This window comes from Onychomys torridus, chromosome 5 (assembly GCF_903995425.1).
Source record: "Onychomys torridus chromosome 5, mOncTor1.1, whole genome shotgun sequence".
NCBI classification, from domain to species: domain Eukaryota; kingdom Metazoa; phylum Chordata; class Mammalia; order Rodentia; family Cricetidae; genus Onychomys; species Onychomys torridus.
The window spans coordinates 32,411,497-32,438,663 of NC_050447.1; the positions used below are offsets into that span (position 1 = coordinate 32,411,497).

Below are 27,167 nucleotides of genomic sequence, written 5' to 3' on the forward strand. Positions count from 1 at the left end.
TTGTTTTTATGGGACTAGGGATTGATTTTAGGGATTGTGCATGTTAGGCAAATACTCTAACTATGAACTATTCCTCAAATTACTATAGTTTGCTTAGATGTAATTAATCTCTTTTAGGTGTATGATTTAGTAAATCTGAGAAAATTCTCAAGGTATGCATGTGCCACCACATCATATTTAGAACAATACCTCCCACTTCCCAAAATGCTTTCCTCCCGCCCCTTTGCTCTTGTTCACTTCCTTTAACCCTGTTTCAAAGTACACATGGCATTAGTTTGTGTTGCTATATTGGAGTTTGTTTCCAATCCAATATAAATATTTCTGACTGGCTATATCACTTCAAATAATGTTTTCCTTTCTTTTCTGGTGAAAAGCCATCTAAAGTGACACATTCTATCTACTTACCAAATCTATGCACAAATGTTTCACTTGCTCATTTGCTCCTCTTTTTTGAGACAAGGTCTCTGTATATCCCAGGTGGGCCCTGACCTCACAATCATACTGCTTGGCTTTCTGGAGAGTTTATTTATAGACATGGGCCTCCCATCCTTTGTTTGGGTTTTGATAAAGCTGTATGGATATTATCACACATAATTTCATGTGATCACATATGTTCAATTTTTGGATTTACAACCTAGAGCAGAATTTCTAAGTCATGAGATACATATGTTAAACAATTTTAAAAGTTGTGAGACTAGGGATATAGCAGGAGTAAAGCCAGATCAGATGACACAAATTTTCAATGCCAGCTACTCAGAGGACTGAGGCAAGGGTACATTAGTTAAGAACTACTTGAGCTACAGAATTAGCTCCAGGAAAGGCTGGGAGATTTAATTATGGTCTGTCTCCACACTAAAAAGTACAAAAAATGGTTGGGTAGTGGCAGTGGCAGACACCTTTAATCTCAGTACTGGAGAGGCCTCTCTGTGGATCTCTGTGTTGAGGCCAGGGTGGGCTATATAGGGAGTTTCAGGACAGCCAGGGATCCACAGAGAAACCCTGTCTTGAAAAAAAGAAAAAGAACCAAAAAATGATAAAAATCTAATTTGACTTAGTGAGCTATAAAAGAGGTTAGAGGAGGAGGAGGAAGAAGAAGTAGAGGAGGAGGAGGAGAAGAAGAAGAAGAAGAAGGAGAAGAAGAAGAATGAAATTGGAAGGAGAATATGGTGGAAGTTTGCAGCATCCCAGGTGCGATGGGGTAGGAATGCATATGACACCTTGTATTCATGTATGAAATTACCAAATTATAAATTAAAAAAAACCAGTGTTCTTGGATTCCAATTTAGTGGTAGAGCAGTTATCTGACATGTGCAAGATCCTACATCCAGTTCTCTGCCCCCCCCCTTAGAAGCTTTGGGATAATTGTCTACACTGGAGCCGGTTGGGTGTCTAATTTCCATGACCATTTCTTACCAACCACCAGGTTTTCTCATATCTACAAATGATTTACAACACTTCTGAAGAGTCTCAGTCCTGCTGTCCTCATGAGTTTATGCTTCTAGCTAATTCAGTCCTGAGATAGATGTCTGTGGCTCAGCTCCTTGGAAGACTAAAGCAGGAGGGTTTAGTGATCTCAGGAACTAAAGGCCTACCCATTCTATATGCATATATATGCTGCATCTTAAGAATATATATGCTATATACATATGTAAACATGTATGTATCATAGCATGTGTGTCTTGTAAACCATAGAAGTGTGTTCATAGTTTTGGAGAGCATGAAGCTCATGTTGACTATACCAGCATATGTGATATATGGTGAGAGCTAGCTCTCTATGCAAAAGATTGAACCAATGTCTTCAACTGGGCAGATGGCATACATAATGGTGTTCAAGATCTGGACACATTGTGTTCACATTTGAAATTATTAAGAAGCAAACACACCACCCCACACCACACCACCCCAATTCTGGGACTACAGCTCAGTGGTAGAGTACTTATCTAGCTTGTGCAAGACTCTAGATCCAATTCTCTGTCCTGGCTTTTTGTGATCTCTTATCCCTTTGAAAGCTCCTAAAGACCTGACTCCCATCAACATCGCATTGGAGACTAGGTTTGAACTTGTGTAATGCATAAACTTTTAGAACATAGCACCTAGAGGTCCCCATATCAGCCACTAAGGTTGTGAATGATGAAAAATGCCTCTGCCTATTGCTTGTAAATCAAATGTCACCAAAAATATTTAAGACAACCTATAAATGTAATCTACTTCTGTCCCAAGGTGGCAAGTGGTATAAATTTTACCAGAAATAGGTCTGAGTATGTATTAGCTTTTGGACCTTAAGGCTGTGTGTGTGTGTGTGTGTGTGTGTGTGTGTGTGTGTGTGTGTGTGTGTGTGTGTGTGTTTGGGGGTGTCTGTATGTGTGTGTCAGTGAATGTCTGTGTGTGTGTGTGTGTGTGTGTGTGTGTGTGTGTGTGTGTGTGTCTATACCCATAGAGTAGAGCTGGTTCCTTTGTGTCTGCTGAGGTTTGTTCTTACCTCCAAGGTTTCTGCTGACTCTGTGATGACCAATCCTACATGATCACTGCACATCTGTGAAGATGTTTGACTGTAGGGTGTGTCATACAAGTAGGATGAGAATATCAGAAGGTTCAGACACGTCCAGTAGAGGAGATTCCTATCTCCTGTTTCCCTGACAACCTGTCTTTGTAAGGAATGGCCACCCAGGCTTTTCTCAATCTGCTGGTCCCCATCATCTCATTGATAGTCCATATACATGACTTTCAATCATACATAATTTTTGTCACTGTATTCTTTTGGCCTGACTAATAAGTGTCCTGTCTTGTACTTTATATCATTGTCTAGAGGTGCAAACTTGTGCTCAACCTGTATTCCTCTGCAGAGAAATTTTTGTGTGTTAATGAGACAACAATGTCCTAAAGCATGCAAATATGTATTACATAGCATTTCCAGTCCCTGGTAATAAGAACAAATTTTAGGAGATAGGAACACAAACACAGAGATGCCCCCCCACAAGACTCCCCCAGATCCCTACACACACACACACACACACACACACACACACACACACACTCTTTATACATTTTTTCAGCCTTGAAGGACTAGTGAATATGTCCAGACTCACTTCTCATTTAAAAAAAAAAAAAAAAAAGTACCACTCACCACTTGGGAAAGACACAGATGAATGAATTGATTGACTTGAATGCCAATCATAGGTGTTATCTAAGTTGCCTCATGTATTGAAACCCAATGTGAAATTAAGAGTTGGGGCTGTTATTAGGTTGTAGTATCATGAGCACCATTGTTTATCTTGAGAACAGAGGTAAAATCTTTAGTCTAGAGAGCTAGGCTTTGTTATCCAGTAAATCTACTGGCATCTTGACTCTGGACTTCTTTGTCTCCAAAACTGAACACATTTCATTTGTTTATTAGCTACACAGTTTAACACACACACACACACACACACACACACACACACACACACACACACACACTTATATATATGTAACATCTATTATTGAGATGCAGTGCCCCTGTTACCAAATGGGTTCTTTTTTTTAATTAATTTTTTTTTCATTTTTCATCTTATCCCCAGTTCCCCCTCCCTTCCCTTCTCTCATCTCCCCACCTCCTCCACATCCCACCCCCATGTACTCCTCAGAATGGATAAGGCCTCCCTTGGGTAGTCAACAAATTCTGGCATACCAAATTGAGGCAGGGCCTAGCCCCTCCCCCCTGCATCAAGTCTGAGCAAGGTATCCCACTATAGGGAATGGGCTCCAAAAAGCCAGTTCATATACCCAGGATAAATCCTGGTTCCACTGCCAGGACCCCACAACAGATCAAGCCTCACAACTGTCACCCACATTCAGAGGGCCTAGTTCAGTCCCATGCAGATTTTATAGATGTCAGTCCAAAGTCTGTGAGTTCCTACTAGCTTGGGTCAGCTGTCTCTGTGGTTTTCCCCATCATGCTCTTGACCCCCCACCCCCACCCCTCTCTCTTGAACTTCTCTCCAGGAGCTCAGCCCAGCACTTGCCTGTGGATCACTGCATCTGCTTCCATCAGTTAGTTACTGGAGAAGGTTCTGTAATGACAATTAGGGTAGTCACTAATCTGATTACAGTGAAAGGCCAGTTCAGGCACCCTCCCCACTATTGCTAGGAGTCTTAGCTGGGGGCATCCTTGTGGAATCCTGGGAATTTCCCTAGCATCAGATTTCTCCCTTGCCCAAAATGGCTCCCTCTATCAAGATATCTCTTTCATTGCTCTCTCTCTCTCTGTCCCTTCCCCAACTCAGCCTTCTCTATTCCTCATGTTCCTAGCCACCATCCCCTCCCTTTTACCTCTCCTCCCAGTTTACCGAGGAGATCTTAACTATTTTACTTTCTGGGACCCTCCATGCATGTCTCTTAAGGTCTTCCTTTTTACCTAGCTTCTCTGGGGTTGTGGATTGTATCTGGTTACCTAGCTTCTCTGGAGCTGTGGATTGTAGTTTGGTTATCCTTGGCTTCATATCCAGTATCCACATATGAGTTAGTACATACCATATCTGTCTTTCTGAGTCTAGGTTACCTCACTCAGGATGATTTTTTCTAGTTCCATCCATTTGCCTACAAATTTCATGATGTCATTGTTTTTTACCTTTGAGTAATACTCCATTTTGTAAATGTACCACATTTTCTTTATCTATTCTTCAGTTGAGGGGCATTAGGTTGTTTTCAGGTTCTGGCTATTATGAATAATGCTATTATGAACATTGGTGTCCTTGTGGTATGATTGAGCATCTTTTGGGTATATGCCCAAAAATGATATTGCTGGGTCTTGAGATAGGTTGATTCCAATTTTTCTGATAACCTGCCATAGTGATTTCTAGAGTGGCTGTACAAGTTTGCATACCCACCAGCAATGGAGGAGTGTTCCCCTTGCTCCACATCCTCTCCAACATAAACTGTCATCAGTGTTTTTGATCTTAGCCATTCTGACAGGTGTAAGATGGTATTTCAGTGTTGTTTAGATTTGCATTTCCCTGATGGCTAAGGATATTAAGCAATTCCTTAAATGTCTTATGGTTGTTTGAGATTCTTCTGTTTAGAATTCTCTGTTTAGTTCTGTTACCCATTTTTTAAAAACGGGATTATTTGTATTTTGATGTCTAGTTTCTTGAGTTCTTTATATATTTTGGAGATTAGCCTTCTGTCAGATGTGGGGTTGGTGAAGATCCCAACCTAAAGAAGGACATGCCTTATGAAGGTACAAGAAGCTTACAGAACACCAAGTAGACCAGACCCTCTCCCTCCAAAGAACATCCCTGTACCACATAATAATCAAAACAGTAAACATACAGAATAAAGAAAGAATATTAAGAGCCTCAAAGGAAAAAGGCCAAGTAACATATAATGGCAGACCCATCAGAATTACACCTGACTTCTCAATGGAAACTCTGAAATCCAGAAGGTCCTCGACAGATGTTCTGCAGAAACTAAGAGACCACAGATGCTAGCCTAGACTACTATGTCCAGCAAAACTTTCATTCACCATAGTCAGAAAAAACAAGATATTCCATGACAAAACCATATTTAAACAATGCCTATCCAAAAATCCAGCCCCTACAGAAAATAATAGAAGGGCTATTCTTTTATTTTTTGCACTTTTTTTTTAGTAATTTTTTTCATTTATTTTACACCATGACCACAGTTTCCCCTCCCTCCTCTCCAAATGGGCTATTCTTGAAATACTGATTTATGTAATCCTCCTGTTTCTGCCTTCCATATAGCTGGGTCATAGCTATCTCCCATAGCACCTAGCTTGAAGCTTATGATGATTTTTTATAAGTGCTTTATTAGACAAGGATCTCAGAATTTAAAGAGTGTGCATATGTTATAAAGGGGAATTTACTAGAATGGCCTTATATGATAGGGGATGGACTCTCTAACAATGACCACATGTAATCTGGAGACCCCAAGAACCCCAGCTTCTGCTCAGTTCATGAATCGTAATGTCTCCGCAGTTCTAGTCTGGCACTGAGGACCTTGAGGATTCCTAGAGAGTTGCTGGTCTTCATCTCACATTGAAGGCTGAAGGCAGAAACAGCAACAAAGAAGGACACTCTGAAAAAGGTAGGTAGACTTGAAACATTGCTTTTTCCTTATACTTCCTTATGTCAAGGACCCATCAAAAGGTGCCATGTACTATGCAGGAAGTTCTCCTCCCCTCTTTGGCCCATCTGAAGGCAAAAGAATGTTCATTATCATTATTGCCATCACGTCAGATGGCTTGTCATCCTTGAGGAAGCTGGGCTGATGTGGACACTCATAAAAGTTGGCAGGAGCATGGGGACCTGAGGACAAAGACAAAGACACACTATGACTTGGTGGCTTGCCATCTAGAGTTGTCCTGTCTCATGCTTGGTGATATGAGACCTTGGTCCAAGCTGACAGTAATCTAGATAGTAGGATTAAATCATAGCCTTTAAGTTCTGGAGAAGACAGAGAACTAGAGGCTCTGAGGGTGAGGACTGAGTCAGCAGGCAAGGGCTCCAGTTTAATCTTCTCAGGGCCCCTTCTTCTCTCTGACTTGGAGAACTCATTTAAAGAAATGTCATGGATTAACATTGGCCCTCTCTCATTTGAGGGAGTCAGCAAGGGGACAGGTGGAAAGACCACAGGCTAGACTGGGAAGGATTTGGATTCTAACACTAGCGTGAGCTTTCAAGCTGTAAAATGGCTGTAAGAGGTTCTTTAAGAGCCTCACTTTTCTTAACTGGGCAATGGGCCCAGTAACCCCTCAAGTACTCGTTTGGGCTCCCATCTGGCTCATGAAAAGAAGACTCACATTTGCTGTCCCAGAAGGAGAATCCAAAGACAAAGATGATTTCCCATCATAGTTGGCCTTCACACAATGTCGTCTAATGTCTCTGGGGAGTTTGGCATAGAAGCAGACAGGGGCATGCGAACTGGGAGTGTGGACACATGGTGACATAGTGGCCTCTCACATGGAGCTGTCTTGCCTCACCTTTTGTACAAGAGATACCTTGGCCTATATTTGTCAGGAATCACAATGGTTGGAGGGCTGGGGTGTTGAGGGAAAGCATGAACTTCAAGGCTGGAACAAGAGCCTGGGAAAGGCTTGGGTTCAATCATGACCCTGGCTTTTGCACCTGAGTAGTTTGGGCAGTCATAGAGCATCTTTATCTCACTTTCCTCATCTTTAACTAGAGAAGACACCACTCTTTTGCACTAGACATGGGAAGTACTGAGATGAGAGAGCCATTAGGGTTCTGATAAAAACATAGGGTACCACAGGACTCAACTAGTATCCACAACTCTGAGATGCCTCCTAGGAATCAGGTCTCTTTTTTATTTTTCCTTTCAGTTTGGGGTATTCAATCTATGATTTCATGCATGGAGAAGAATTTCTAATACTGAGCTAGAGCCCTAACCTGGTTCTCTTTACAGATGGAGTCACACTGCAAATGTACTGCTTGCAGAGCAGGGATAATGGACATTAAGTCTGGCACCACCTCCTGGAACTTAACTTGGAGAGCATTGGAGTCCTCAGTGTCTTTTCTATACTTTTCCATGAGCAAGTCACTACACCCAGCAGGCAACATCTATGTCAGGGGAATCAGGAAGAACAGACAAGGTTAGTCAGATCCAGAGCAGGAGAAAGCAGCCTGGGTTTGGAAGATTGGGTATGGGAGGGCACAAGTCCAAGGGAGCCATGGTAATCCTACCCAGGAACACACACTAGGCTTTATTTCTGCACGTTTGTCTCTGAACAGGATATGTGGGAGACCCTGTCTATTGGAGTAACTCAAGAAATCTCACTGTCAGTGCTGCTGTGCACTCCCTTTATGGTGTGAACAAAGTCTATGATCTGGAAAGCCAGGAAGAGCCTTGAATGTGTGGTGGATTGAACCTGGACCAATAAATCTCTGAGCTCCTACCAGCCACTGGATGAGTTTTCAGGCCTAAAGAAACACATCTCATCATGGGGATGGTGCAGCCTTACTCACTAACATTGACACCAATGATGCTTGGGAGGGGGTGAAAATCAGCAAAGACCAACAGCTCCTGGGGTTCATGGGTAGGAAATCCTCACCCACCACACCAGGGGTGATAGTGAAAATGTGAAAGGCATTCAAGATCAGTGTGGAAGGTCAAACAAGAACATATTTCCATGTACCCAGGTTCCTCAGCTCCTGCTAATTCATTCCAGTACCAATTAAGTTAATTAAAACATAGTTACATGTTTCTCCTCTGTTTCCTCTCTCCTATGCCTCTCCTGTAACATTGCCCAAATTTGTGACCTCCTCTTCTTTAACTATTATTGTTAAGTATACACATAAATGAATGAAGATATAAATCCAACCTGCCAAGTCTGTTCAGTGTGGCCTGCTGTGTTCCTCAGACTAGGCAGCAACTGAAGAGCCTTCTACCTCCTCTACCTTACCCACAGTGCTATGTTTACCAGTTTGTGACACCACCCCCAGATTAAACCTCTCTTTTTTGATATTTATTTTTAATTTTTATTACTCATTGCGAATTTTACATCATGTACTTGGATCCCACTTATCTCCCCATTCCCTTACATCCCCTTGCAACCTCCTCCCCTCAAACAAAACCAAATTTAAAAGAAAATCCCCAAACCAAACAAAACAAAGACACAAAACAAAACAAAACACAATGGAAACAAAACCAAAACAGAATAAAATAGAAACAACCCCCCCAAAACAAAAAACAACAAAAAGCAAAAAACAAAAAAACAAAAACAAAAACAAAAACAAAACAAAACAAACAAACAACAAACAACAAAACAACAAAAAAGAGAGAGAAGAATCTCGTCATAGAAGCTGTAGTGTGGCCCATTGAGTCACACAGTTTTTACCCTTTAGTCCATTGATCTTTACTTGCAAGTGTTCGTTGACAAGTCAGTCTACAAGTAGCAAAGGGCTAAGGGGGAAGGGTATCTTTCCCTCACTCAGGCCACTGCAAGGCAGTCAAGAGGCGGCGGGATCAGCTCTGCTGCTCTCCAGCCCTCAAGGCTGGCTGGCTTGCATCCTGGACACCCACCGGGGTCAACTCTAGTGTGCTGTGCAGATGGGGTCCAGAGCCTGCTCTTTCCTATGCTACAGCTGGTGAAGGTCAGGGCTAGCTCTCCCGCTCTTACTACGATCCTGGGGCCAGCCTTCTCACCTGCCGCTGGTGGTAACGTGTGAGGAGGGTAGGGCATGACAAGTGAGGGGGCAGGGTCAGCTCTCCTGCTTTCAGGGTTGGCTTACCTGTCTCCCTGACCACAGGCTCAGCTCTAGTGTGCTGCCCAGGTGAGCTGCATGCCTGTGGTGAGGGGGTGGGAGGTATGGGGTTAGAGTGGGGGTGGGAAGACAGCGCTCCCCTGAGGGGAGGGGCTAGTGGTTCTGCTGCAATGTCTAGCAAAGGGCATGGCCAGCTATCCCTGGGCCAGTGAAGAGCAGGGCTGGCTCAGCGCTGCATTAAATCTGTCTTTTTAAATAATCCTGGGCATTGTGTGTAATACCTCGACACTCTGACATCCTTGTGGATGAGCTGGGTCTAAATGGATTCAAGTGTTTGGGACACAATTCTGTCTTCTTTCAGTTGTGGTGGTTCTGAACCCAGAAATCTAGCAAAGAGTGTTCATAACAGCTGCCATGAGTAAGCTGGGTAGATCCTCCTGCCTAGAAGTCCCTAGTGACCTTTCAGAACCATGACGAAAGCAGGCAAAAGACAAAGTAAGTGTGGCCTCCTTAGACAAGATTGGATCAGGAAGGTTCAACAAGAAGCCATCAGAGTTCACACTTCAGTGACTTGGAATGAGAGCCATCAAGACTGCACACATACTCTGGGCACAGTATTGTCCTGGGACACCTTCTGATAAGGACCTGCAGATTCTATGGCAAGCCCAGAGCATATGACCTTTTCTGAGGGAGCCAGAGTGTGTCTTTGTTCAAGGTCAGGTACATGGGTAAAGGAAGCTATAACCTCCCAGATCTACAGTATGTTGTGAGACTGGGGGCCTTCTGTGTGCCCCAAGACTAGGAAACTTGTCCAGGATCCTTATCTGGGCAAAAGGTGATATACTCTGAGCCCAATGGCAGTATTATTACTTTCATTAATATCCAAGGGTCAGTAGCAGCTGCGGCCATTGTCATGACCACAGCTACATAAAGAGGAGGTAAATGTCCCACCAGTCTCTCTGTCCCTGTGCTTGATACCTCTGACTTACATATCCAACACTCCTAAAGGCCCATTACACTGAGCTGGCTCTCCAGGGTTGAATGTCTTCAGGCATCATTGGCCCTCTATGCTACAGGGGCTACCCTGCAGGCTTTGGTCGAGGTAGTGCAGGTTCCCACAATGCCATCTATTATTTCTATGTGCACCTCCCTCCCTGGTCCCTTTACACCTGCCTTTCTAGTTTCCAGATCTCCAGAATCTGGTAGCTCTGATCCCACTCCTCATCTTGACCTCACAGAATCTTGCTCTGCCCACAGAGGAGGAAAAGCAGGGCCCCTGCAGGCTTCAGCACTAGGTAGAAAGGAAATTGACTCCTGGGCATAATTACTTCCTGAGCCTGAGTTTGTGCTGCCATGGGATGCTGTTGGACCACAGGAAGCATGAGTTGTCAGTCTAGCCCAGACATGATTTGTGCCCTTAGCTGGGTGACTGAGGAGCCTGGGGGCGGTGGGGAGGGGCAGGATGAAGTGGTTGTCAAAGGAGAACTGCAGTGACAGGCAGAGGTGACAGGAGCCTGTGCTTGTGAGGCTGGGCAAAGCCTCCTTAGCTAGTTTTGTTCTTTTTAGACCTCCGGGATCTGCATAGCATGGCCTCTGAAGCCTTTGTGGATACCAATCGCTCTCAACCCAAACCTGGAATCACCATGGTTACTGTCCTAGTCATAGGCTCAGTGTGGGTATAGGAATGGAGAGAGGGAAGCAGAAATCTGTACCTGGAAGTTCTGTCTTCTCTAAGGAGGGACATGCTGAAGATTCAACAGAAGGAGGATGGGACAGACATTTGCTTGTTTTTATTTTATGTTTGTGTGTATGTATGCTTTGCTCACAAGCATCATGCACATGCCCGGTGACCACAGATTCCAAAACAGGGCATTGAATCACCTGGAACTGGAACTATGGATTGTTGTTAGCTGTCATGCAGGTGCTGGGAATTGAACCCTGCTCCTCTGTAAGAACAAATGCTCTTAATCGATGAGCCATTTCTTTGGCCTGAATTTTTTTTTTTAATTTAGGCATTTATAGCTTAGGACTGCTTTGAGTAGGTCCCATGGGTTTTGGTATGTTTCCCTTCACATTTGATTCTAGGAATTTAAAATTTTTCTTCCCCTGCCCAATTACACATCCATCATTCAACAGCATGTTGTTTAGTCTCTGTGAGACTGTGTGTATTCTATGGTTTCTCTTGCTGTGGGTTGGGAGTTTTATTCTATTGTGATCAAATAAGAGGAATTAATCCATTAAAATATTTGTTACAACTTGTGTTATGCTCTAATATATGATTTACTTTGTAGAAAATGTGGTGCTCTTTTGAGAAGAATGTGCATTCTTTTAATGTTTGAATAGAGGTTCTGCAAATATCAAATCCATTAGCTCAAGGAAGATGGTAAATGTGATTTCAGCCTGGGCTATATAGTGAGTGTTATCAATCTTGCTTCTCACAAAAATATATCTAGTTGAGCTGAGAAGCTAAGTAGGTTTCTGTATTTCTTTATTTTGAGATGATGTCTGAAAATGTAGTCATGATGGCCTAGGACTCTGACACTCTTGCCTGCAGCCTCTGGATGCTGGGATTACAGGTGTGCTTACCAGACTTTTTAATCAAACCCTTACAGGTAACTTCAAGCATGACTTTGTGTGCCCACATTCTTTGGATTCCTTTGGATAAAATTGTAAGCAAGGAACTGCAGGGTTTGTGACAAGCCTGTGCTTGTTAATTTAGAAAGACTATACCAATCTATGTTCTAAAATGGCTGCATTTCTTACCCCCTCTAACCATGTGTACAGTACCAGTTGCTTCACATCCTCACCTGTACTGGGTCTTACAGATCTTCAGTAGGATTGCATTGGATGGCCATCTGCTTATGAAGGAAGAGGGTAAATGTGACTTCAGCCTGGGCTATATAGTGAGACCTTGTCTCAAAAAGCATGACTCTCCACGAAAGAAGAGTCTGAACATGGGAGTGACACAGGCCTGCAGCCGCTGAAAGGAGAAAAGGAACTGAGGGTATACATGGAATGGGACTCTACAATAACAGGAAGGAATCTCAAGGATATTGTGCTAGACATCAATGGTCCTCTTGTAGGACATGGTAAAGAGCTACAGTGTTCCTAAGCCATAAGCAGGTGCAAACTACAGCAACAGAAAGCAGTGCAGGAGGCCATGGAGGGATTCTTGAGATGAGGCATGGTGTCCATGAGCTCAGCCACTGAGCCTCTGCTTAGCATTGCCCTCATCTGTGCCGTGGTGTCCAGGCCAGACAACACAGGAGTCTTGACTTTGGTGCAAAGGTCATGATGCCTGATGGCTGGCATTCAGTGCAGTGAATGAAACAAGAGGACTTTGCCCTGGAAAAGTGGTGAACAAAGAGAACAAAGTGGTCAGAGATAGAGGGATGGTGGAGGTGCCAGGGTCTAAAGAATACAAGACTCACCCTCTTAATGACTGAGAAAATGCTTTGGGGAAACAAGAGGCATATCAAGACAATTTGGCATCATTGCAAATGACAAAATACAAGACACTTTGAATTAGTTGATATAAGAAGTTTAAATACACACTGACAAAGAGAGGTCTAAGAGTTGAAATTAAATGAAAATAAATCATGTGGAACATAGAGAAAAGTCACTATGGTTCAGGATGATTTGTTGTAAACAGGAAGACACTTCCATGTATGTGTGGAAGCTATTAGTCAGGGTACCAGAGACAGGGATGTCTTCTGCTAGACATGTCTGCACATTCCTACCTCCCCATCTCACATCCATGACACACACCAGAGTAAAAGATCTTCACAGATATCATATGCTCATACAAATGTGGGCTTCAGTGTCTGCAAATACACACTGGGAAGGAAATAAGAGCAAATTTATTGTTAGAAGCCCACCTGAGCTTGCTGGTCAACCCCACTCATGGCCCAGCTTGAGGTGTTTGTGAGCATGTCAAATCAGATTTTTGTAAAAGTGGACCATTTGCAAATTGGGAAGGAAATAGATGAGATTCTCTCAATAGAGACAATATTCAGAGTCTTTTAGAGGCTGGCATGTTCAGTGGCTGATGTCAGAGAGGTCTAGGAGCTGAGCTCTGGCTCAAATTCATTTGCAGAAACCCTAATTCCTAATGTGTTGATGTTAAGAGCTGACACCCTTAAAAGGCCCAGGGTGCCATAATCTGTACATTCTACCTGGAAAGGACACAGGGTGTAATCTTTGGGCCAAATAGCTAGTCCTTGCCTCACAGTAGATGTGCTGGCAACCTGACCCTGTATTTCTTGGTCCATGGAACTCCACATACATTTCTGCTGTTTACAAATCATACAGCTTATGATTGTTTTGCTTATAAGATGTAAGTCTTGCTCTGTTGTCCAAGCTGGTCTGGAACTTCTAGGTTCACGCAATATTCCTGTCTCAGGTTCTGAGTAGGTGGGGCCACAATATGTATCACAAGACCTGCTGGTAGTTAGTGATCTATTTGGCACAGCAGCCTGAGTTTGTGAAGATTATGGGATTTGGGGGCTCACACATCCATATTCTATAGTTATAAGAACTTTTATTGAGTGGATCTAACAGAAGATTAGCAGTGTTTTGTGAAGAAGTACCATGTAGAGAGCTTGTCATACAAATTGGTAAAACACATGAGTGTATAGGTTAGGAATGGTTATGTGAATTATAGGATCAAAAGGATCTACAAAGCTCAGACAAAAACCCACCCTCCATGAAGCCCATATGCCTTTCTTCACACAGGGCACTAAAACTCTTTGTGCTTCTTCTGAAGCCCCTGTATCTCCTGGATCTTCTGGGGCAGAGTCTTGGTCCAGAACTGCAGCCTTCTGGCCCTCAGGGCTCGGCCCACAGCAGGCTGGATGTCCAGCTTCAGGTACTGCTCATCATGGTCCAACATGGGCCAGTAGGGTAGACCCTCGCTGTTGGGGTTCCTGTGGATATGCCAGACATTGGGGAAGGGTGAGGTCACTCTGATCCAAAGTCTGACCCTCTGATTTGTGTCAGCACAGTGGAAAGATTAGGACAGTGGTTAAGGGGGTTGATGGGTCAGGTGTCTTGATATAGGCATACAAGTGTCACCCACTAGTTTCTGCTCCATGTGGGGGAAAGACTACCTCACTTGTTTTATGTTTCCCTCTGAGAGGCAAGATCTAAAGAACAGTACCATAGCACTTCTGAGCCAGGACACTTTGAGGTGACAGTAACTGATAACTACAAAGTATCTGTATAAATGTGCTATGGGGTAGAAAAGACTTTATCATGTGATGAAATGCCCATGCATGATAAGAAGACTTCCATCTAAAAGGGAGTCCTAGATAGGGACCCAAACCAGAAGGTTGAAAGAGAGAGGTAGGTTCTCACCCATGTCTTGCAAAGTTGGCCCAGTACTTCATCATCCTCGTGTTGAGTAGCTGTTCCTCCTCAGTGAGGTCAACTGGAGTCATTAGAAAGAAAAAGGTCGGGCTGGAGAGATGGCTCAGTGATTAAGAGCACTGACTGCACTTCCAGAGGTCCTGTGTTCAATTCCCAGCAACCACATGGTGGCTCACAACCACCTGTAATGAGATCTGGTGCCCTCTTCTGGCCTGCAGTCATACATGCTGTATACATAATAAATAAATAAATAAATCTTAAAAAAAAAGAAAAAGGTCCAAGTATATGACACATCATACAACTGCCAACTTATGCTTCAGACTCACAATTCCAGCTGTTGTCTGACCCCAAACTATTGACTTTGCTACCTCCCTTCTTCACTAAATACAGTAACCAATATCCATGCAAACCTCTAGTTGATTTCTTGCTCCAATGTACTGTCATCTCCCCCATTACTGGCTGGACTGGGAAGGGTCCAGATCCTATACCATATCTATATCATCTATATTTATATATCTATATATACAGTTACAGTTTTCTTCAAATGGACTGAGAGCTTAGGAGTCATTCAGAGAGCCATCTGGGACCTTCTTCAGCTCAAGGGAAATTAGGAAGACTTACATTTCACTCCCCAGAAGAAGGGCCCAAGAACAAAGGTAATCTCATCACTATGGTCAGCCTTCACATATGGTGGCCTGATATCCTTGAAGAAGCTGGGTGGATGTTGGAACTCATAGAAGTAGACAGGAGCATGGGAACCTGGATATAAGGACATGTGGTGACAAGGCAGCACTTTGCCTAGAACTGTTCTGACACACATTTTGTGACAAGAGAACTTGGTCTCAAGTTATCTGGAATCACAACAATCGAATGTGGAGTTCCAGCATGGAAGATTGGCTGTGGGAAAGCCCCCTGTTAAATAATGACTCTGTCCTCCACAGGTGAGTAGTTTGGTCAAGACACAGAGTATCACTCTGCTATTTTCTCATCAGTACTGGGATAAGATGGCACTCTCTCATACTCAACATAAGGATTTACTAGAAACAAGACTCTAAATTGTGAACCAACATTCAGTGAGCCTGAATGGGTCTAACCTAGGTCCTTTTTATATGTGTAGCTTTGTGTTTTTGTGAAACTCCTAACAGAGCGAGAGTGGGGACTGTCTCTGACTCTGTTGCCTGATTTGGGGACCCTTTTCCTCCTACTGATTTGCTACATTCAGCCTTGATGTGTGGAGAGGTGCCAAATCTTATTGCAATTTATATGCTATATTTGGTTGACATCTCTGAGAGACCTGCACTTTTCTGAAGAGAAACAGAGAAGGAAGGAATGGGGAAGGGAGAGGAGCAGAAGGAGGGGAAACTGCAGTTGGGATGTAATATATGAGAGACTAAATTAGTGAAAAAAGACTCAGTTGTCTGGAACCAGAGATCTGATCCAGACACAGGATAAGCATGGACACTACAGAGCTCCCCTGGGACCCACAGCTCTGAGCTTCCTCCCTCGACCTTGTTATAGATGTACTCACGCTGAAAATGTGCTACTTGGAGTGCAGGGATCACGAACGTGAAGTCTGCCATCATCTCTGAGAACTGTATTTGGAGGGTCAGTGGGTCCTCAGTATCCCCCATGTACTCTTGCATTAGCAGGTCACCACATTCAGGAGGCAGCTTCTACAACAAGAGGATCAAGAAGAATGAGGTGACATAGGCACTAGGATATGTAGGCAATAGCCTCAGGGTGGAGAAATGCGAAGGTGTGGTATGGGGAAAGCTTGGAGTGACCTCATATAGACAGGTCCAAACACACACACACACACACACACACACACACACACACACACACACACACACTTATTCCTGGGGATGCTCCTTGTGAAGAGTAGACAGGGGTCCTTGGAGTTGTGACAGTGTCCTGAGATTCTCACCATCTGTGCTACTGCACTCTTCAGAACAGCAGGCAAGGTCTTTCTGGTTATTTCCTTTATTTTCTGAGCAAAGCCCATGATCTAGGGTATGGAGAATGGTTTTAAGTGTGCCATGACATGGATATGGATCAATGAATCTTTGAGTTCCCATTGCCTACCAGTGAGTCCCCAGGAACCCAGAAGATTACAACTGAATCTCACCATAGGGAGTAGCCAGCCATACTCATCATTGTTGACACCAATGATGCTGGGGACAGGGTGAAAATCAGCAGAGGCCAACAGCTCCTTAGGGTGCCTGGGAAAGAACTCCCCATCTACCACAGCAGGGATGACCTTGAAGACCTGAGAGGCATTAAAATTCAGTGCTAAAGGTCAATGAAATACATATGCCAATGTTAACTGAGTTACCTCCATACCTTCTCCACTTCCTAATTCATCTCAGGATGGTTATTCTCCTCCACACCTCTCCCATCTCATCCCTGAAGAGATCTTATACTTAGAATAGTCTATGTTGGTATTGATTTTATATCAAGGATTAAAAAGATACTAAGCTATAGAGATTAGGAAATTTATTCATAGTAATGAGCACTACCTATAACACAACTTGCAATCTGCCATCTTCCTAGCCACACAATTGTGCAAACCTTATTAATAGCCAGAATCTCTGCTTCACTCTCGCCTCGTAGGCAGCGCACCAGGGTCTCTGTGTCCACAGCTCCACAATCAGATAGATTGGCCACTATCTATAAAGGGGAGAGGATGAGGCTGCCTTGTCTTCCAGGCAGAGAAGTTTTCACATTCCAAGAGGGTGCCATTGGCTCTAAATATCACAACATGCTGTGTAATGTGTGTGGACTGTAGTAAAAAAAAAAATTCTTCCTATTTTTCTGTTGCTCAATGGTGATATATACCCCTCCCTTCCTCCTCCTATCCTTTCCTCCCTACTTCACCCACCCACCTTCTACCCAATTTGAGAAATACTCTCTTGTTCTGCTGCAGCCTATACTAGTCTAGCTGGTCTGTAAACTTCCAAGGATTATCTTGTCCCTGCCTCCCATTTCACCATCAGAAAACCTGGATTAAAGACAAGAAAAAACACACTTAGACATATATGTGTTCTGGGGAATTGAACTCAGATCCTCACATTGGCACAGCAAGCTCTCTTGCCTCTGGTATCATCACCCAAGCCCATACATACTTGATTTGCCAATGACGTAAGCTGCTATGTACAGCTTTGCTGAACATACAACATATGCACCTTGAATAAAGCACTGTGGGGTGGGGTAGGGTGAGGATTCTAAACTTTGAGTCTTTAAGGAAGTGCTGAAAAGAAGTTAGTTCCCATGGTCCTCATTTTCTCTACTGTACACAGTAGCAGAGTACTAGAAAGTGAGTGTTAAGACAATAGGTCAGGGCTGGAGGGATAGAGTGCACTCACCGTGTAAACCTCCTCAGAAGAGTTGGAGATGAGATCAGGCAACAAGACTACTCCACTCTCCATGATGGCACCATGGAAGAGTCCTTGGGATATGGGGGACACAACATGTGAAGACACACTTGTACCACCTGCTGACTCACCAAAAATGGTGACCTGGTCAGGGTTGCCTCCAAAGTGGGCGATGTTCTGCTGTACCCAGCGTAGGGCAGCCACTTGGTCTAAGAAGCCCCAGTTGCCTCTGGCATGCTGGTCTCCAGTGCTGAGAAGTGGAAGGGACATGGATCAAAGGGCTGTCTATGTTCTTCTCAGCTGCCACTGCCCAGCCCTTGTCTCACCTGAAGAAGCCCAAGACACCCAAGCGGTACTGGATAGTGACAACCACTACATTCTCAGTGGCTGACAGCATGGATCCATCATACATTGAAGCTGAGCCTATAACCAGAGCACCACCATGGATCCAAACCATCACCTGGAGAAGTCAAGAGAGATGTCAGGAGGCTTCTATCAGGCACAAGCTCAGGTAGGACTGCCTACCAGATTATGGACTGCTTCCTATCTGTGCAGCTAAACACACCAGGATTCCCCAGCATCTTAGACCCAGACCACAGGGAAGACACAGTCTCATCAGCATATTTCCAAGTCCCACTGTCACACTAGATGTCTCAGTTTGGATTAATGGATTTAAGTACAGAATAATGTCACTATTACTATCAGACTCCTCAAAAGTGGAAAAGGATGTTTCCATATGAGTTTTTCCTGATTATGAATCAAAAGGGTCAGCAAATCTCATTGTCACAACTAATATACCCAAGCTAGAAATTTGGCTTTTCTCAATATTCATCTAAAGCTTGTTGAGATAGTCCTGAGTTAGTCCAGGAAACACAACCCCTGACCTCTCAGAGGTTCAGTGTTCAGTGTCCCATATCCAGGGTTTAACTGCCCATCATAACTGAGAAGGCTTTTGTGGATGGATTAGGGTCTACACTGCAGTGGAACTTAGTTGGTTTTATGCTTTATAATCTTCCTGAGAAAGAAATCTCCACCCACACCCACTTGACCCAACTCTTACAGGCAGGTTAGAGCGTCCATGAGCATGGATTGGTGTGTAGATGTTGAGATACAAGCAGTCTTCAGACATAGAAATGGAAGACCTGATGAGTTTCAGCATCTTCATACCCTCTGAATCCATCATATTGTCATTTTGTAGACACCTGGTGACAATGATAGACAGTTATTACAAGAGACTTTTGGTTGTCAAGACTGAGTTTTAGTACAGATTTTCTCTTATCCACTTTCATCCACTTTTCTCAAAGATGTCCTGCTGAAGCATGATTCCTCTCTAAAGCCCTTTCCTACCAAGGTAAAGGCTACAGGCTCAATGAAATCTGGGATGAAACTAGATTTCCGGAAAGGCCAGTATTTGGATGAGGGAATATATTTTGTTCTTTTTGATCTGGGATCTAGAGAAGTCTTGGGGTCTCAATGAGAAAGATTTCCTGCATGCACTGACAATCATCACTTCTCTTTGTACTCTTTAATTCCTATTGAGATGGTTAGTTTCGATTTCCTTGTCAAAACAACATAGAATCACTCAGGAATATTGTCTCAATGAAGGATTGTCTAGATCAGCATAGCATATAGGGATTTTCTTGATTCTGTCAACAGCAGTGGGAATATTTCCAACCATGAGTGGCACCATTCCCTAAGAAGGGGCTTCTGAACTGTATAAGCAGAGAAAGCCACCTGACCATTAGCAGGTATGTATGCATTCTTTGATCTTTGATGCCAGTTAAAGATGTGATGTGATCCAGTCCCTTATGTTTCCCCCTCATAATGGAGAGTAATATGGAAGGAACTGTTTCTGCCTTAAACTGAATTTACCACAGCAACAAGAAGTGAAGATACCTGGATAATGTGGTGCTGTGTCTACATAGGTATTAATGAAGTCAGTGGATAACAATGTCCCCAAGTGTATTGAGATGGTCTTCATCCTATGTCCAGAAACTTAGGGTAGTTCGACTTCCCATGTAATATCCAAGAAACTTTTATCCATTTCTTTGAACCATGGCACTCGTCTCAGTGGAGTTTTTCAGTGTGTGAAGAGGATGGAATTACCAAGGACACATCACTGATGCACTCCTGAGAGACTTACAGTACATGCCACTAGACCCCAGGCTTTTGCTAGTTAATGTGCTTATAGTGACCCTAGTTCATAGACCTCTTTCATGGTGGCAGAGATCACTTGGCACAATCTGAATCTGGGAACCGTTTTTATCTGTTTCTCACTGTCAAATTGAGAGCTAACTCCCTATAGGAACTGAACTCTGACCCAGGAGACTGGCAAAGTTGTTCTACTAGAAGCCTTAGTCATGTATCTGAATATACATGGCAGACTACATACCACAGACAGAGAACTTCTATGGGGTTGGGATGAAGGAAGCACCTCATTCTGCCCCAGAGCTCCAAGGACATTCTCACCTCAGGGCTGTAAGTCCTCTGGGTCCCAGAACTTACATGGCTGGATAGAAGGTCCCATCTCTCACACCACTCCATGGCTCAGGGGCCTCAGGGGGTGCAAATTGCAGAGGTCCTACAGGTGGCTTGGCAAAGGGAATTCCCAGGAATGTGTGGACACCAGCTTTGGTGCCCTTCACATGGACGAGGCTTCCTCTAACCTGGCCTGTGTGTGTGTTCCTGATGGGGCTGGCTGAGTCCTGGCCTGTGAGTGGAGAGATGCCATCAGGGTTAGTTCTGTTCAGGCAGCTGCCACCACACTGTTGTTTCCCACCTCATTTTCACTAAGGTACTTGAGGAAAGGAATCCAGGGTGTCTGAGTTCAAGTGTGAGATGTGGGGGTAGGAGTTTCTTTATTCCCCTCATTTCCAGGAACATTGCTCATGCTCCTTTTGAGTGGTGGCTGTTCACGTTTCTGACCAACAAGAAGACCACTCAGAGACACTTGGCAGCAGGAATGCATTATTTTCATTATTATCCAGCGTTCTCTAGTAGGTGCAGTCCCACACAGATGTACTAAGTGTCCTTTTTACTTTCTTTCCCCAAATCTGCAAGTCCGGTGTTGCTCAGACTCCTTACACTGGAGTGGCTTTTTGGTTATGGGGTGTCCTTAGGCCATGCTAGCATTTTATGTGCCACAGGGATCACTCTGTGGGTTTTGGAGGTCCACAATTCCCACTCTTTTATCTGCCATCTTTACAAGTTCCTCCCCCGTTAGTTTCTTTCCTACAGCAAGATAACTGCTGACTCTGCAGAACTGGGCAGCTCTGAACCTGCACCTCACTGCTAACTTAAGGAGTCTCACCTAGCACATGTAGAAAGAGAAGCAGGAGACCACAGGTCACAGCATTCAGCCAGCCGGGAAGTCTTTCCAGTGTCATGGTCGGCTCCTAGTCTGAGTGGAATTTGGACCTAAAATAAAGTAAGTGGAAACCCAGCAGGGTGAAGCAAACTTCTTGTCTAGGAGGTGCAGACTAGCTGGCAGCAAAGCAATCTTTGTTTCTGGTCTTTGGCCTCCCAGAAAGGGATATCTCAGCATCTCAAGTCCTTCTGCCCTACTATGAGTCCTGTATGTAAACTTAAATAAATTCAAACCATGATAGCTGGCCTTGTACTCACTGGCCAGAGGTCAGTGTTGTGGAGGCCAGGGGACAGAATGCTGTAATAGGAGAAGCCAGAGGGGCTTCTCTGCATAGGTGAATACTAAAGATGCCACAGATGGAGAGAGCTGAGAGCTGTGACCATTACAGTGATCTCAGGTTCTACAGGTTATGGCTTTTGCACTTGAACACTGCAAGTTCTTTATTGACTTGAGAAACACTTTTAATTTTCCTACATATTTCTTTATTGTGTAATGTGTGTACATGTATGTGTGAATGCCGTGGCACACATGTGGAAAACAACTCCTGCCAGTCAGATCTATCTCTCCTTTCACTATGTGGGTATTCAGGTTCATCTTACATCCTCTGGCCTTCTAGAGAGTTCCTCTACTCATCAAGTCAGCCTCCACTTAACAAATTCTTAATGGGGCCCTGCTCATCCCAACACTGAGGACAGTTTGGGCTCTCAGAGTCTACAATCAAGCTGAAGATACAGGTCTGTATTGGGAGTTTAACAATTTCAAAGAATTTTGGCAGAAGAGATTGAAGAGTACAGTATTAGGAGCAACCACAAGCCCCAGCTGATCATTTGGAGAAAGTAATGCAGGGATCAAAGTCAGCCTGTAGGGCCATCTGAGAATTTACCTTTTCTTTGTCTTTCCAGACCCCGATAATCTATGGACATGTGCATCCTGTAATTTCTTTTCCACCAAAGCCAGTACTTTGTTTCTTATCTTCAGCTGAGAATAATTCTCTTGGACTGTTTAAGTCCTTGTCACCTTTTAAAGTTTGAATCAAATTATTCAGTTCTTGAGTTGTCACTCCAATAGTGGGCCATAGATAGTTAATGTCTCCCAGCAATGTTTGAAAGTCACTAGGGTCTGCAACTGATCACTCCTGATTTGTACCATTTGGGGTTGAATATTTTGTAAATCTATTTTGCATTCTAGGTAATTAATAGACTCTCCCCATTATATTTTTTTCAGGAGCAATTTGTAATCCACAGTGAGGCAAATTTTTCTTTACTTCTTCAAACATTTTCACCTAAGTATATACATTTGAATCAGGTTGTATAATATTGCCCATGCAATGGTAAATTATAGATTGAGGAAACTGTGCACAAATCATTTCCAATGGCTGTTGTACAAAATATTGGTACAGGGTGAGGCTGTTTAACACCCCTCTTGTGAGAACCTTTCAGAGATATATTTTAACAGGCTAAGAATTATTAGTAGGCACTGTGAAGGCAAAATTTTCTGTACCCTTCTCTTGTAAAGGTATAGTGAAGAAACAGTCTTTTAAATCAATAATTATAATATACCATTCTTTAGGAAATAGAGAAAGCAGGAGAATTCCAGGCTGTAAAGAGCCAATTGGCTGAATCATCTCATTAATAGCTCTTAAATTTGTTATCATCCTCCATTTTCCACATTTCTCTTTAATAACATAGAGGAGAATTCCAAGGAATTCAATTCCTTAATATGTTGAGCATTAGCTTCTCCTGTACCAGCTGTTTTAAGGCTTATATTTTTTCTCATATCAAAGGTCATTGTTCCACCCAGACAGGTTTGTCAGTTAAACATTTTAAAGGTAGGGCTGTTGGTACCTTTGAAATATCAACGGCTGCCGTGCCCTGTTTCTGTACAATCTGTATGGTTGGTGACTGTTCTGTATAACATCTTTTAATTTTTTTCACAGAAATACACATTAGGTTATGATTTGTTTCTGAGATTGGAGGAATGTTAATCTGAGCATTTCATTGCTGTAGCAAATCATGTCCCCATAAATTCATTGCTATATTAGCCATATATGGCTTTAATTTTCCTCTCTGGCCCTGTACATTCGACCCATCCCATGTTTCTTTTACCTGAGATAAAGTTCTGATCCCTAAAAGTTGAACACTTACCTCCTGAAGAGGCCAATTTGGTTGCCATGATTCTGGGACAATTATTGTTCATATGCTTCTGTGTCTATAAGACCTTCAATTACAATGTCATTTATTCATACCTTTAGCTTTGGTCTTTATCATTTATAGAAGTCTGCCAAAATATTTGCTTTTCTCCTGAAATTTTTGTTTTATCTTCTAAAGCTGTTTTATCATCCAGAGCAGTATGATTTTTTACAATAGGCATTAGGTTCTTTAATTTCTCTGGGGAGGAGTTTCCCCTATGGTGATAGGGAATGATTGAACCAAATTTGACACGAGGTCCTGCAAGGGCCTTCCAAGGTGTTTCCTGATGGCAAAGAGTTACTTTGTCTGTCCTTGTTGATCTACATTCATTGATCCAATGTTGGCATACTCCAGAAGGAGCGGCCTTCAGTTTTGGGTTATTCCTAGAAAAAAGATTGTTTCTTGAGATGCTTCCTACACCTGGACAAATACTTCTTGCAGGGCAGGGATTAGAAATGTGAATTCTGACATTGTCTCATAAAGTCAGAAGGTCAGGGGGTCTGTAGTGCCTCATGGCCTCCTCTATCAGCACATCACCAAACTCAGGGATGACCTTGAAGACCTGAGGCTATTCAAGGTGAGGGAATAAGTTTAGGTCACAGACATTTTCTGATACCCAAAAAGTTAATTCCTCCCTTACACTTATTAATTCATCCCCTGATGTTCATACCTATCTCAAGAGATTTCATACTTAGTGTAGCTGACTTCGGTTTCTAATTTGCCTTGAAGACTTTAAGGTCCAAAGGTCATGGAGATTAGGAAATTGGTTCAGAATAGTTATGGTTTTTGTACTCCATACCCATTGACCCCATTTCTACACAAAATCACTATTCAATAAAAGTCAGAATTCCCTCTTCCCTCTTGCCACCCAGGCAGTAACCAGAGCACCCAGGTTTGTCTGTTCACATCCAGACATATTGGAGCACATATTAGACAGGGAGGACTGGCTCATTCTTCAGTAAGGGAGAAGAAAAATTTCAACATTTTCAACTGAGTGTGTGGGCACTGCAAATCTCACAGTGTACACTGTGTGCATTGTGGCCAGTATTAAACTGTTCCTACTTCCCCATGCTGAAAAGTGACAGTTATAGGAAGCATCCCACCTCCTCACATGATTCTAAAGACAATGAGGATCATATGTACAATTTGCTGACCAAGGAGAACACTCCCCTGGTGTGAGGCAGAGGGGTATGGATTGTGTCCCTTGAGATCTTCAGCATCTCAAGGACCTTTCTCCAAAATTGACCACATACTCAGACACAAAGCAAGTATCAACAAATACAAAAAACATTGAGATAACACTCTGAATCCTACCTGACCACCATAGATTAAAGCCAAATATCAACAACAACAGAATTAACAGAAACTCATGGAAACTGAATAACTCTCTACTTAATGAAAAATGAGTCAAGACAGAATTTACAAAAAAATTGCAGATTTTCTAAAATTGAATAAAAATGAATACATAACACATCCAAACTTATGGAACACGTTGAAGGCAACTTTGTAACACAAAATATCTACATAAAAAAAAAAGAACAATCTCAAGCTGCTAACTCAGCAGCACACTTAAAACCTGTACTAGAATAACAAGAAGAAATCACATTCAGTAAAAGTAGATGGCAAGAAGTAAACTGAAGGCTGAAATCAATAACATATAAACAGACAAAAAGTAATACATAGTATCAATGAAACAAAGAATTGGTTCTTTGAGAAAAATCAATAATATTGATGAATCCTTAACAACAACTAATAGGTAATGACCAAAGAGCCAAACTAACAAAACTAGAAATGAAAAGCAACAGACAATAAATAAATCCAGGGAATCATAAGAACATACTCTAAAAACTTGAACTTCATCAAATTGAAAAAAATAAGAGAAACAGATAATTATCTCAATATATAGCACTTACCAAAGTTAAATTAAGGTCAGGAAAGCAATTTCAACAGACTTATAATCCCTAGTGAAACAGAAGCTGTCATTAAAAGCCTTCCAACCAAAAGACGACCTGGACCACATGGTTTTAGTGTAGAATTCTACCAGACCTTCAAGAAGAGATAATACTGGTACTCCTCAAATCATTCCACAAAATAGAAACAGAAGGAATGTTGTCTAATTCATTTTATAAAGCCAGTTACCTGAGACCCAAACTACCTAAAGATTCAACAAAGAAAGAGAATTACAAACCAATTTTTTCTCATAAGCATAGATGTAAAAATTTTCCATAAAATACATGCAAACCAAATCCAAGAATACATAAAAAGTTCATCTACCATGATCAAGTAGGCTTTATCACAGAGATGCAGGGATGATTCAACATAGGTTAATTGACAAAAGTAATCCACCATATGAACTAACTAAAAGAAAAAATTCTCATGATCATCTCATTAGATATAGAAAAGACCTTTGACAAAATCCAACACTCCTTCATGATTAGTCCTGAGGAGATTAGGAGTATACCTCAAAATAGTAAAGGCACTTCACAGCAAGAGCATAGCCAACATCAACTTAAATGGAAAAAAAATCAAAGCTATTCTACTAAAATAAAAAGCAAGACAAAGTTGTCCACTATCTCCATACATATTTAATATAGCACTTGAATTCTAAGTTAGTGCAATAATAATAACAGCTTAAGGAAATCAAGGAGATATAAATTGGAAAGGAAGGAGTCAAAGCCCTTGTATTTGCAGATGGTATGACAGTATGCATAAGTGACCTGAAAAAATTCTACCAGGAAACTCCTACAACAGACAAGAACTTTCAGCAAAGTAGCTGGATATAAAATTAACTCACAAAAATCAGCCACCCTCCTATATACAAGGGGCAAAAGGACTGAGAAACAAATAAGGGAAATCTCTTTTTTAGCAGCTTAAAATAATATAAAATATTTTGAAGTAATTCTAATCGAGCAAGTAAAAGACTTTTATGATAAAAGCTTCAAGTCATTGAAGAAAGAAATTGAGGAATGTATCAGAAGAGGGAAAGATCATGATTCACTAGGATTAACATAGTAAAAAGGACCATCCTATGAAAGGGAATCTATAGATTCAATGCGACTTTCACCAAACTCCAAGGCAATTCTGCACAGAATTGCAAAGGACAATTTCCAACCTCGTGTGGAATCAATCAGTCTCTCTCTCTCTCCCTCTCTCTCTCTCTCTCTCTCTCTCTCTCTCTCTCTCTCTCTCTCACACACACACACACACACACACACACACACACACACACACACAAACAAACACACACACCTAAGATAGCCATGGGGCTGACCTGGGCAGTCGTGCATGTGTTGTAGTTGTGTGGCTTGGTCTTCTAGTGGGACTCCTGGCAGAGGGAATGGGGGCTGTCTTTGACTCTGTTGCCTGCTCTTAGGACCCTTTCCTCCTGTTGGGTTGCCTCATCTAGCCTTAATAGGAGAGGAGGTGCCTAGTGTTATTGCAACTTGATATCCCACGGATGGCTGATATACTAGGAAGGTCTGCACTTTTCTTAAGGGAAGAGAGATTGAGTAGATGGGGGAAAGGGGAGAGATTGGGAGGAGGGACTGAGAGAAAAGGAGGGAGGGAGGGGAAACTGTGATCATGCTGGGAAAAATTAATCAATTGATTTATTAATTAAAAAATCCAAAATAGCTAAAACAATCCTGAATAA

General features: G+C 42.6%; 1 protein-coding gene across 1 annotated transcript; it reads right to left on the reverse strand.

The window, feature by feature from the left end:
- Positions 1-13,738: 13,738 nt before the first annotated feature.
- LOC118583952 (pyrethroid hydrolase Ces2e-like) lies at positions 13,739-21,360 on the reverse strand. The gene is made up of 12 exons (XM_036187791.1): positions 21,270-21,360; positions 20,465-20,669; positions 19,020-19,161; positions 18,286-18,419; positions 17,951-18,209; positions 17,157-17,255; positions 16,714-16,854; positions 16,513-16,593; positions 16,114-16,258; positions 15,207-15,344; positions 14,574-14,646; positions 13,739-14,143 (listed from the first exon to the last, which is right to left on the reverse strand). Exons 1-12 carry the CDS (start codon positions 21,343-21,345, stop codon positions 13,957-13,959), a joined length of 1,680 nt encoding a protein of 559 aa, XP_036043684.1. The 5' UTR covers positions 21,346-21,360; the 3' UTR covers positions 13,739-13,956.
- Between the last annotated feature and the right edge of the window lie 5,807 nt (positions 21,361-27,167).